General features: G+C 39.0%; 2 protein-coding genes across 3 annotated transcripts; both read right to left on the bottom strand.

The window, feature by feature from the left end:
- Positions 1–745: 745 nt before the first annotated feature.
- On the bottom strand, positions 746–4,149 carry LOC110229290. Its single transcript, XM_021029062.1, has 7 exons — positions 4,135–4,149; positions 2,940–3,628; positions 2,748–2,820; positions 2,229–2,611; positions 1,834–2,049; positions 1,551–1,653; positions 746–1,288 (listed from the first exon to the last, which is right to left on the bottom strand). Exons 1-7 carry the CDS (start codon positions 4,147–4,149, stop codon positions 968–970), a joined length of 1,800 nt encoding a protein of 599 aa, XP_020884721.1. The 3' UTR covers positions 746–967.
- Positions 4,070–8,378, bottom strand: LOC9317324 (endoglucanase 11). Of its 2 annotated transcripts, none has more exons than XM_021028597.1 (4): positions 8,013–8,360; positions 7,325–7,738; positions 6,959–7,213; positions 4,070–4,852 (listed from the first exon to the last, which is right to left on the bottom strand). In XM_021028597.1, the coding sequence occupies exons 1-4, from the start codon at positions 8,256–8,258 to the stop codon at positions 4,184–4,186; spliced, it is 1,584 nt and encodes a 527-aa protein (XP_020884256.1). In that variant the 5' UTR covers positions 8,259–8,360; the 3' UTR covers positions 4,070–4,183. The 2 variants fall into 2 exon arrangements, with proteins under 2 accessions (XP_020884256.1, XP_020884257.1); XM_021028598.1 differs by lacking the exon at positions 4,070–4,852 and adding an exon at positions 5,416–6,857 and having other exon boundaries at positions 8,013–8,378.
- Between the last annotated feature and the right edge of the window lie 1,864 nt (positions 8,379–10,242).

Below are 10,242 nucleotides of genomic sequence, written 5' to 3'. Positions count from 1 at the left end.
CTCTTTCTACCGAGTCATAAGGGGCAAAATTATCCATCGTCTACCACAATACTACAAACAAGTGGTATAAGTGCTAAACCATACTCCATTATGGTAGAGATGCTAAGGAATTTGAAAAATGTGGTACATTTGGCAAAAATCCCAATTTTGAATCTATATTGATAATTAATATTTATATACTCCTCTCACTCATTAAAAAAAGGTTGAGAACTACAAAAATATATATGGAAAAATGGGTGCCAAAGTTGCAAATAAACCACATTTTCTTTTGTTTCGTATTAGAATTTTTTATAATAGTAAAAAATCACTATCTCTAAAAGTTGTAACCAAGCTCACATCATATCTGCAAGTTTCTTCTTCAAGTTTCTGCTCCTCAAGCTATAAGTCTCGAAAACACACTGACCAAAAAAGCAGTATCGTACGTGCAAGCCTCAGGTGAATGAATCACTTTCCTTTCAATAACACTCGGCTCGGACCGTCCTTACCAATTATCGTATTTTTCATGTACATCCAAGGAAAGGAAACCTTTGTGTTCATTAAAAGGAGTGATCGACGCGCCTCTATGATGAACCCTAGTCGGATATTTTGGACCGTTCCCCACTAGATAACTTGTTTTCATCGGATTCGGCCCTACATTGTAGTCAAGATTTCGGGTGTTATGGTTCCTTGATGACACTCAAGATTGGTGTTTGGTTTTTGGAGATGATTGGAATGACAGCAAAGTGATAAAAGGAACAACGGCTGTTTCAAATCTCTCTATGTTTCATTAATCGATTCATACTATACAGAATAAAAAAAACTATAAGAAAACTCTCTTTATCCATTCCTATATCTCATAACAAGTATAAAGCTGCTCTGTTCTATTTTTTCCTTTCTATACAAGGCAAGAATCCTTTCTAAAGTCATATACATCTCTCCCTCTCTCTATATGTTTCATCAATCAATGGAAACTGTGCAAAAACCAAAGCTACAGGTAGATCTGGAGGAGAGTTGTATCACCAGTAGATATTTCATGTACAGTAATATCCGGATCCTTGTAATCTACTTCAGCCCCTGATCGCAAAAAGTAGTCTTTGTCGTCATCTGGTGTTAGCTCGTCAATGGCATCACGGATGTCTCTGACGGTTTGGTTTGATCTAAAAGGAATATTTACCAATCGCCCATCGGCCAAGATGATAGTTATTGTAATAGTACTCCCCGCAGCTTGAGGCCCCACAACAATCCTGTCTTGGTAAGCAACATGATCAGGGAATGTCTCCATGCTTGAGTCTTTCTCAACACCCTCACCCTTAAAGTTAAGTCAAAACAAAATACTCAGAAGAGAAAGTTGAGAAATGTTACCAGTAACTGTATATCAATGTTGAGTTCCCTTTTTTTTATAACCATCTTAGGAAAACAGATAAAGCCAAGCCAAAGAAAGGCCATTAACACATAATAGAATGTTAAGTCCTTATATCGAACTAAGATCCACATTGCCTACTTCAGTTTTGAGTTAGCTTTTAACAAACATAGTTCGAGAAACCAAGCAAGAGGAAGAAAAGGTTACATACATCCACTTGAGACGACGCCATTCCAAGAATAGCTACTGCGGCGTTTTCTTTACCAGCCTCTTCGAGTGACCTTTCTGACTTGGTCGGATCAACCTCCATCAAACTGTACAAGTAAGCGAATGGCGGAAAAAACATTCAGAACTGGAAGTTTAGCGATCAGACAGGAGAGAGATTCATACTAAGTATACTCTATAAACCAGCATCTACGGGACTAGTTCATACTTCTTGGAGATAAAATCGCAAGTTAAAAACTGAGAGCAAATAGAGAAGAAAAGGAAATCACCTAGAAGTGCTTCCTTCTTTCAAGTAACCAAGTGAAGCCTGAAACTGCGATTGTGAAGGTAATTCGATGGATGGAAGAGGCAGCTCTCTGTTCTCCTTCAAACTCATAGCTATTTCTGCTGACATTTCATGCTCTGAGAACCCATGTAATACGGGGTTTTCTTCACCTGCCTCTTGGAGTGACCTTTCTGACTCTGTCCGATCAACCTCCATCAAACTGTACAAGTAATCGAATGGCAGGAAAAAGATTCAGAAATGGAAGCTTAGAGATCCTGAAAGGACAGGAGAGAGATTCATACTAAGCATACTCTATAAATCAACATCTACGGGTATATTTCATGCTTCTTGGAGACAAAATCGAAAGTAAAAAAGGGAGAGAGAAGAAAAAGAAATCACCTAGAAGTGCTTCCATCTGTAAAGTAACCAAGTGAAGCCTGAAACTGTGATTGTGAAGGTAATTCGATAGATGGAAGAGGCAGCCCTCTGTTATCCTTCGAACTCATAGCGATTGCCTTTGAGAACCTGTCCATATAAAAGGCGACGGCTCGGTCTACATCCCAATTGCAGAGTTTAAGGCAATCGATTGCCTCCTCTCTAGTCGCTCCACCAACCACATTACTGAATGAAGAGATGCGTTCATAATTGAATTGAGATAGTTGCACTGGCAAATTAGGCGGCGCCTCAGCAGATGCCTCGCTCACCGAAACCTCCGGCAAGATTCGATCAACCCAAGTTTCCTCCGGTGGCCAAATACTTTTTAATTCCTGGATATTTTGAATCTGAATGGAGAAATGCAGGAAGTGTATGCATCAACATTGAGTTCCATTCTTTTTAACTATCGTACGAAAACAAACAAGGCCAAGCCAAAGAAATACTTCTAGCCATATAATGGAGAGAAAGAGAAGATTACACTACCTTGACTTGAGATGACGCCATTAGAGGTACAGCTTCAGGGGTATGTTCTCCTCTCGAGTCAACCTCCATCGAACTGATAAAAGTAAGAAAATGACGAAAATTACACAAAAACCCTAAATCAAGAAATTCATCAGAATAGAAATCGAATCAGAAAGAAAAACCCTAAGCACATAATACGAAACCAATCCATACTCAAAAGAAGAGCTCCCGATTTTGAGTGGTTTCGAGTAATCTTGAAACTGCGGTTTTGAAACTAATCGTAGAGGATTCGACTTCTTTTGAGAAGGCGGTGGACGGCGCTCGACCAAGAAAGAGTCGACTGCTAGGTTTATATTCCAATTTCTGCGCTCGAGGTAAGCGCGTGCCTCTTCTACACTAGCTCCAACAAGCACTTCGCAAAATCCTGCAATACTCTGATTTCTCGATTGTTCATCCGGCGGATTCCAACTCGGACCAGAATCGATCATTAATGGCAGTGTCGACGGCGTATTAGACGCGAATTTCTTGTTCACCGGCGAAGAGTCAACTGCGAGGGACGACAACGGCAAGGTTTGGTTGCGGCAAGCCTCTAACGCCGAATCAAAATTCCATTGGAATCCGTCGAGGTAACAGAGTGCTTCTTCTCTACATACTTCAAGTTCATCGCAGATTCGATCAATCGGATTAGCCATCGTCGTCGGCGGAAGGTGTTCGTCCCCAATTTGGGCGGGACTTGTACTTTTTTCCAAGAAGACGATGATTTTCTTGCTTAAAACAGTGTCGTTTAGAGTATAAGACGACGTCGTATAATGTGATTTAATCCACAAAACGCCAAGGGTAAAAAAGGTAAGTAACAGTAAACTGCAAAAAACAGAGGCAAAGAGAAGAGACCGTTCCAACTTCTAAACTAGTAAAATCGACAAAATAAAAAACTTTAATCTATATTGATACTATTATACACACTTTTTTATTTTATTTTTTTTTTCGTCTAGATTTATTATTTATTGCAAATTATGAGAACTGTTACATAGACGATTCTATAACGGACAATTCCTTCCGACTCTTATTAGATCCACGACAGACGACACTTCCTTCTCCATGTTCTTGACGGACACCTTCAATGATCCACGACCTGACGACACTTCTCTCTTTGCGTAGAATCCTGGCGAACGGCTATAATTGTACTTCGCTGGAGATCTCCTGTACACTTGCCTCCTTTAATCTGCAAATTTATTAATAAATCGTAATCTCTGGGACTCGAACCCCAGACCTCTTGGTGTAGAAGCATTAATTAACCCTTGATCAACCAATGGGCCAAGGGGGCTTCCACACACACTTTTTTATTTAAACACACGAAAAATTGTTGAGAAGAAAAACTCTAACAATATAGAAATGGCAAAATGGGTGCAAAATAAAACCACATTTTCTATTTTTGTACTGATTTTTTTTAATAAAAACTATCTCTTATAAGTTGCAACCAAGCTCACATCTTCTTCTTCAAGTTTTTGCTCCTCAAGCTCTATAAGTCTCGCAAACACACCGACCAAAGGAGCAGTATTGTACGTACAAGCCTCTGTTTGAACGTAATTATCCCTCCGGTCATCAAATTCATCCTGTTCATCCGGCCCTCCGACCAAAGCCCCGACTAAAACACTCGGATTTGGCTCAGACCGTCCGTACCAATTATCATATCCTTGAGTACATCCAATAAACCCTTTGTGTTCTTTAAAAGAAGCGATAGACGCGCCTCGATGATGAACCCTAGTCGGGTATTTTGGACCGTACCCGACAAGATAGCTTGTTTCCATCGGATTCGATCCTAAAATGTAATCGATTTGGGATTTCGCAAAGCCAAGCATCTCATCAGGAGTTACGGTTCCTTCGTGACACTCGAGATCGGTGTTTGATTTTCGGAGATGATCCGAATATACGGTTAGGAGGAAAGATGCGGTGGATACGTATTGCATATTGTTCCATTGCCGGACGTAGAGTAAACCAGCCGGAGTTCGCTGAACGTTTGTGCCGTTGATATTCTTGTTGAGAATTGAGCATAGGTAATGATCCGCCTTTGATTTGTATTGTTGTAGGACTTTAGAATGTTGCTTGTGCTTTTCTTCTTTTAGCAACTGAGATATGAGGCAACAAACCATAAATAAATAAAATAAAATAAAAATATTTAAAAGAAAACAAGTTAGTGTTCATTTGAAAAAAAATATATATGTTAATAAAATAGTAACACCTACTCCATATTGTTAATTAGCAAGTAATTAAATTGATTTTAATTGAATCTTCAGCCAACTAACTTACTTTCTTTATATAAAGCAGCAAATACTTTTCAATTTTTTGGTGAATTAGAAGTATAATAGTGTTAGTGCTTAAACTTTAATAAATTTCGTTGACTAATTTATGCATAACATAATTTTTAAAAAAATTATGCATAAGATAGCTGATTTATCAAGTAGGTTTAAAATCACGTGCCATGAAACAGAACCATTTAAAGAGACGTATCCGCTTATAGGAACAAAAACACGTGACCTTTAGCTCTGTTTCTGCTTCATAACTAACTTTTTTTCTAAATGCTAGTACTAATATTTAGTTACAAAGTATTTCATTTAATTTGTTGCATACAAAGAGAAAATATTTGAATAGTTGTTGTACATATGTAACGTGGGGGTGGGGAATACCTTACTTTTGGTAATTCAACGTGAGAACGTTAAAACTTGATAATCACTTCACATATAAGGCAATAATAAGATTCTACTTATCTTATTAAATTAGACTAATATAAGAGGTTAGTGCTATAAATATTTCCCTTTACCAAAAAAAACAGTTGAACAATATTTAAGCACTAACAATTTAAAATCAACGAGAAAAACTATTCGACTTTTTTCTCTCTCCTTTCTCTCCTCCTTCTCTCTAGGGTTTTCTTCTTTTTTCGCCGTTTGCCTCTCCGGCCTGCCCTTCCGGTGCCGGAGAGGGCTTTTCCGTCAGTAGTTGGTTCTGGTGACGCCTCCCTCCCGTCAGCGTTTCATCTCTTCACCGATGGAGCTGTCCTCCGTTACAGATCTGGACTCATGGTGGTGGTTTCGGAGTTCGTGGCGGCGCGTGTAGCGGAAAGAAGCTTCTGTGTGGCTGTTGGGGTCATCGTGGTTCGGGTGCTTGAGGACGGCTCCGCTCCTGTGGTGATTTCTGGCAGATCTGGGTGGGTTTCCTTTCCTGTGTCGTTCGCTCCGGTGGTTAGGTGGCTTTGGTGAGCTATGGGCTTCGGCTTTTCTTCGGGTTAGCTTCGGGGGTCGGATCCTGGTAGCTTGTTACCGGATCTGTGACTTTTCCCTTCCAGCTGCTGCGGTTGTTTCGTCGGAGAGTAAGTGGTGGATTCGTTTTTCGGGGTTGGCTTGGGGGTGCTTTATTTTCAGGTCTTGGTTTTTGCTTTAGATTCAGCTGTGGGCTAGCTCCACCTCCGACCGTGGAGGTGTAGTTCCTTCTTCCTCTATGATGCAGTTTTGGCTCCGGTTTGGTGGGCGTGAGGACGATGTGGTCGGGACCTGGTAGAGGACGCCAGTGTGCTCGCCGAGCTGTCTTCGCGCTGCTCAACCATCGGATTGGAGGTCGTGACTGCGGCGGAAGTCTGGAGAGGAAGGTGGGTTTGTTCCAGGCCCGTAGGTTAACTAATGGATCCCTTGGGATTCAAAAGGCTTGCGTGGGGCACTGGTTTTTGGGTGTTGGCTAGAGCATCCAACTCCTCAAACCGGCACGTTATTGCTTCCTGGGACTGGACTTCATGTAAACCCTAGCTCGGAAGAGTCTGAGATCGCCAGAATTGGAAGTCGGGGTTACATCTGGGCATGTTGGATTGCTTGGCATGAGATCCGACATCGTGGAGCCGCAATTCGGGGTTTGAGCAATTCGGAGGATCTGTAATGGGACTGGTGGTTCGCCGGAATGGCAACGGGACGGGAGTCCGGAAACTTCCCTCCCTGTTTTCCGTTTCTGGGGTTCAATTGCAAAGTCGTGGATCCTGTTTCCGCCGTGTATGTTGCTCGGAGTTTCTGATTTCGGTCTGTCAGCAGGATGAGATCCGACTACTAGTTCTGGGCCGATTTTATGAGTATTCTTTTTTGTATCTGAATTCTATTGTAAAATTCAAGGTCAAGCCCAGTTGGGAAGGCCCAGTTTTAATATATTAAAGTTAAAAAAAAAAAAAAAAAAAAAAAAAATATTTAAGCACTAACCATGGAAGCGAGGAGCTGAACGCCGGCGTACTTGACGTCCCAGCTAAACTCGGACATGGCCCAAGAAAGGCCACCTAGTTGGTGAGCCATGTCAACCACATAACTCATATAGTGCTCATTGTCGGTGGCTCGATAAAGCCACGTGGCACCCCATAAAAGCTCGTCCATGTACCCACTCACCGAGGCATAATAACTTTTCACAACTTTTAGACTCTCATCGTATTTTCCTCTGTACTTGTCTCCAAACCCAAACAACTACAACCAAAACCAAAACCATTGCTAAAAGTAAATAAATGTCATACCCAAAAAACATTAAAATGTCGGTTCCAACTGTAACATTAAATTAAATTTAAAATGAGTATGTACTTGTTGGGCATGGTGCAAGAGAAGGTGAGAGTAATGTGGATTTGTTGAACGGAAAACGATCGAAGCTGCCGCCATAGCCGCGGCGGTTTCCCCGGCGATATCTGAACCAGGATTGTTTTCGTCGATCTTGAAAGCTCGCCGTGAAGTCGTCATGTCCTCCGGTCTTTGCCAACAGTAGTGGTCAGTGTCACCGTCGCCTACTTCAGCCCATAAAACATTTGGGCTTGTATGTGCCTTGATGAAGTAGTCTGTTCCCCACTTGATGGCTTCAAGCGCGTGAGATAACTCGCCGGTGGAAGCGAGTGTGTCACCGTACTCTATTACACTCCATGATAACATCGTCACCGTGAAAGCCATGGGCAGTCCAAATTTAACATGATCACCGGCGTCGTGATATCCTCCCACTAAATCCACCTTTAAAACCAAAATTTTAAAATTAAACACATCAATATATAAAACAAATTAAACAATTAATTTCAAAATTTTGAAAGGCTTTTCAAGTCCTCATTTCAAACCAAAGAAAATAATTTCTCAATATGGAAATCAACAATAAATTTCAATATTAATTAGCTTTTATTGTATTAAATAGTTAGAGATTTTCATAACTCTCTTATCAAAATTGAAACTAATAGAAAATTAATTAACAATTAAAGAAATGATTTTGAGTTTTTGACAAAAAAAAACAAACCCCTTGTTCAAGACCATCGGTGAGACCAGAGTGATCACGCCACGTCACGCGCTGGTTATACGGAAGTCTCCCTGATCTCTGAGCTTCAAAGTAGAGTAAGCTTTTAGACAATGCTTCACCGTAGTCAAACCTTCCGACGTCTGTCTCCGACGAAACATCGGCCAACACGGCGGAGAAGACAGTGATCAGAAGGAGAAGGAGGAGGAGAAAATGGCATGGCTTGTGTCGGTGATCCATCACAGTCATTTTTTGAAGATCTCTTTCTTTAGAAAGAAGTCTCTGTTGGAGATGAATAGAGAGAGAGAAAGAAAGCGATGGACTCTCTCACTCACTAGTCTCTATTTTCTCTGCTCTCGCAGGAGAGGGATATATTTGAAAGCTCTGTGGAGTGGTGGAGGAAAGAGTGAGAGAGAGATGATGACGTGACTTTTATTTTTCTTCTTCTTTATTTTTTTTTTGTTTGGTAACTTTTCTTTTTAATCTGAAATATTTCACATGAGAAAATGTCGAGATTTTTGCCTTTTCCACATAGTGGTAATCGCCGTAATTTATGCAGCTAGTTATTGCTTTTGTTGTGCTAATGTAGACGAATTAATTTAAAAGTGCAAGTATAAAATAATTATATATATTACATTTGTTGAAATTTTAGATTTGTATTGTGAGGGTGTTTTATGATACTTTTCCTAATGATTTCAAAAGGTGGTAATAATTTCAACTTATTTAGCAATCTTGTGTAATTTTATAAACTATAGGGAGAAAGTCAGTTGTCCATAGTGTAAGAGCATGTTAGTGTGAGTATCTCTTTTACTCTCTCAAATATATTATTTTAATAAATTTTATATAATTTATTTTTATTTAAAATTTAAAATAGAAATAAAACTCATAATCAATTATGTTGAAATATGTTTCAAATAGTTTTTACAAATGTTTTTAAAATCTTTCAAATGAGAGATTCACACTAAACATGTTCTAACAGACTAACAGTTTAAAATGAGTATGTGGACGATTTGTCTCTTAATTAGTTTCTCTGTGGAATCATAAATATTTCAAGTTTCCATGAAACGGTCCAATTAATTAATAGACTAATTATTATAAATTAATTGGGGAGAACTTCTCAATTAATTATTGTCGTTAAGTGCCTAGGGAATTAATTAATTGGGGAGAACATTTGACGGAGAAGACTAAGGAATTTTCGGAACCGTCAAACGTCATTGCTAGGCAGAGATTCAGTACTGTCGTTAAGTGCCTAATTGCCTTAAGGCTGCTGTAGTGCTGTGTTAGGCAAGAGAATCGTGAATAGTAAGCTAATTTCTCAAATAAAAAACTTGGTTTTGGCTGCATTCAGTGTTAGAAACTACAACGGTTAGTACATTTATATAATATCATATTTAAAAAAATATAATATGATTCAAGTAACAAATCGCAAATGTTAAAACTCAAACTTGTATCCATATGGGTATGAGTATGACTATTAATTTAGTCACATCTATTCATTACTAAACCAAAAACTCCAAATATTCAAAAAATTATGTGGATCTAAATGGGTTTTAAAGATGGACCTGGATCATCTTAATAGTATAAGTTTGCCCACCACCAATAAAAACTGAGGGGTATGACAATGGGCACTAAGAGACACATACACGTGTGCAGTTCCTACAACCATAAATTTCGCAGTAATTCAGGTTTCCGGAGTTTCATGAGGACCGGTTTAATTAAGCGGTTTATCATTTTTCCGAGCACCGACATTTTCAAGTGGGCCTGACCATTTGTTACCATCGAGCTTGCTCGACCGACAACTTGGTCAAAATAGTTTGACTTAAGCAACCAAAAGGTGATTAGCGCCTCTAAGCATGTAGCTAGACGTCAAATTTGATACTTTATGTTGTTAACGGGGAACATGTGTTTATTTGTTTATCATTACTGGTACTATCACTTAAACTATACGAATAGCTGTTGATAAACTAACTATTTTTCATGTTAATTCACACAAATATCGTTATATACACTTTCATTATATCTTTTACAAAATGAAGTTAATTTTGTATTCTATTCTAATCTTTGTAAATCAATTTTGATTTGATGCTATATTGCATATTCTATAGTATAAATCTTACATTATAAATCCTATTCGATATACCTTTAAAATGTTTTTTTATTTTACTTTTATAATGGATTCTCTGTTTTATTTAAGACTATTTTGGCATACGTTGATCAGTAAACCTTTTCTTCT

The sequence above is a fragment of the Arabidopsis lyrata genome (assembly GCF_000004255.2).
Source record: "Arabidopsis lyrata subsp. lyrata unplaced genomic scaffold ARALYscaffold_4, whole genome shotgun sequence".
NCBI lineage: Eukaryota > Viridiplantae > Streptophyta > Magnoliopsida > Brassicales > Brassicaceae > Arabidopsis > Arabidopsis lyrata.
The sequence above is the reverse complement of the archived record's forward strand: the minus strand, read 5'-3'. Positions and strand labels throughout refer to the sequence as shown.

Coding starts and splice junctions, on each gene's coding strand:
- LOC110229290 (XM_021029062.1), bottom strand. Junction 2,050..2,228: donor ACAGATGGAAGCACTTCTAG/GTGATTTCTTTT, acceptor TTACTTGTACAG/TTTGATGGAGGTTGATCGGA. Junction 1,289..1,550: donor TGGCGTCGTCTCAAGTGGAT/GTATGTAACCTT, acceptor CTTAACTTTAAG/GGTGAGGGTGTTGAGAAAGA.
- LOC9317324 (XM_021028597.1), bottom strand. CDS start 8,258: ATGACTGTGATGGATCACCGACACAAGCCATGCCATTTTCTCCTCCTC. Junction 7,739..8,012: donor CCGATGGTCTTGAACAAGGG/GTTTGTTTTTTT, acceptor TTGGTTTTAAAG/GTGGATTTAGTGGGAGGATA. Junction 7,214..7,324: donor TCTTGCACCATGCCCAACAA/GTACATACTCAT, acceptor TTTTGGTTGTAG/TTGTTTGGGTTTGGAGACAA.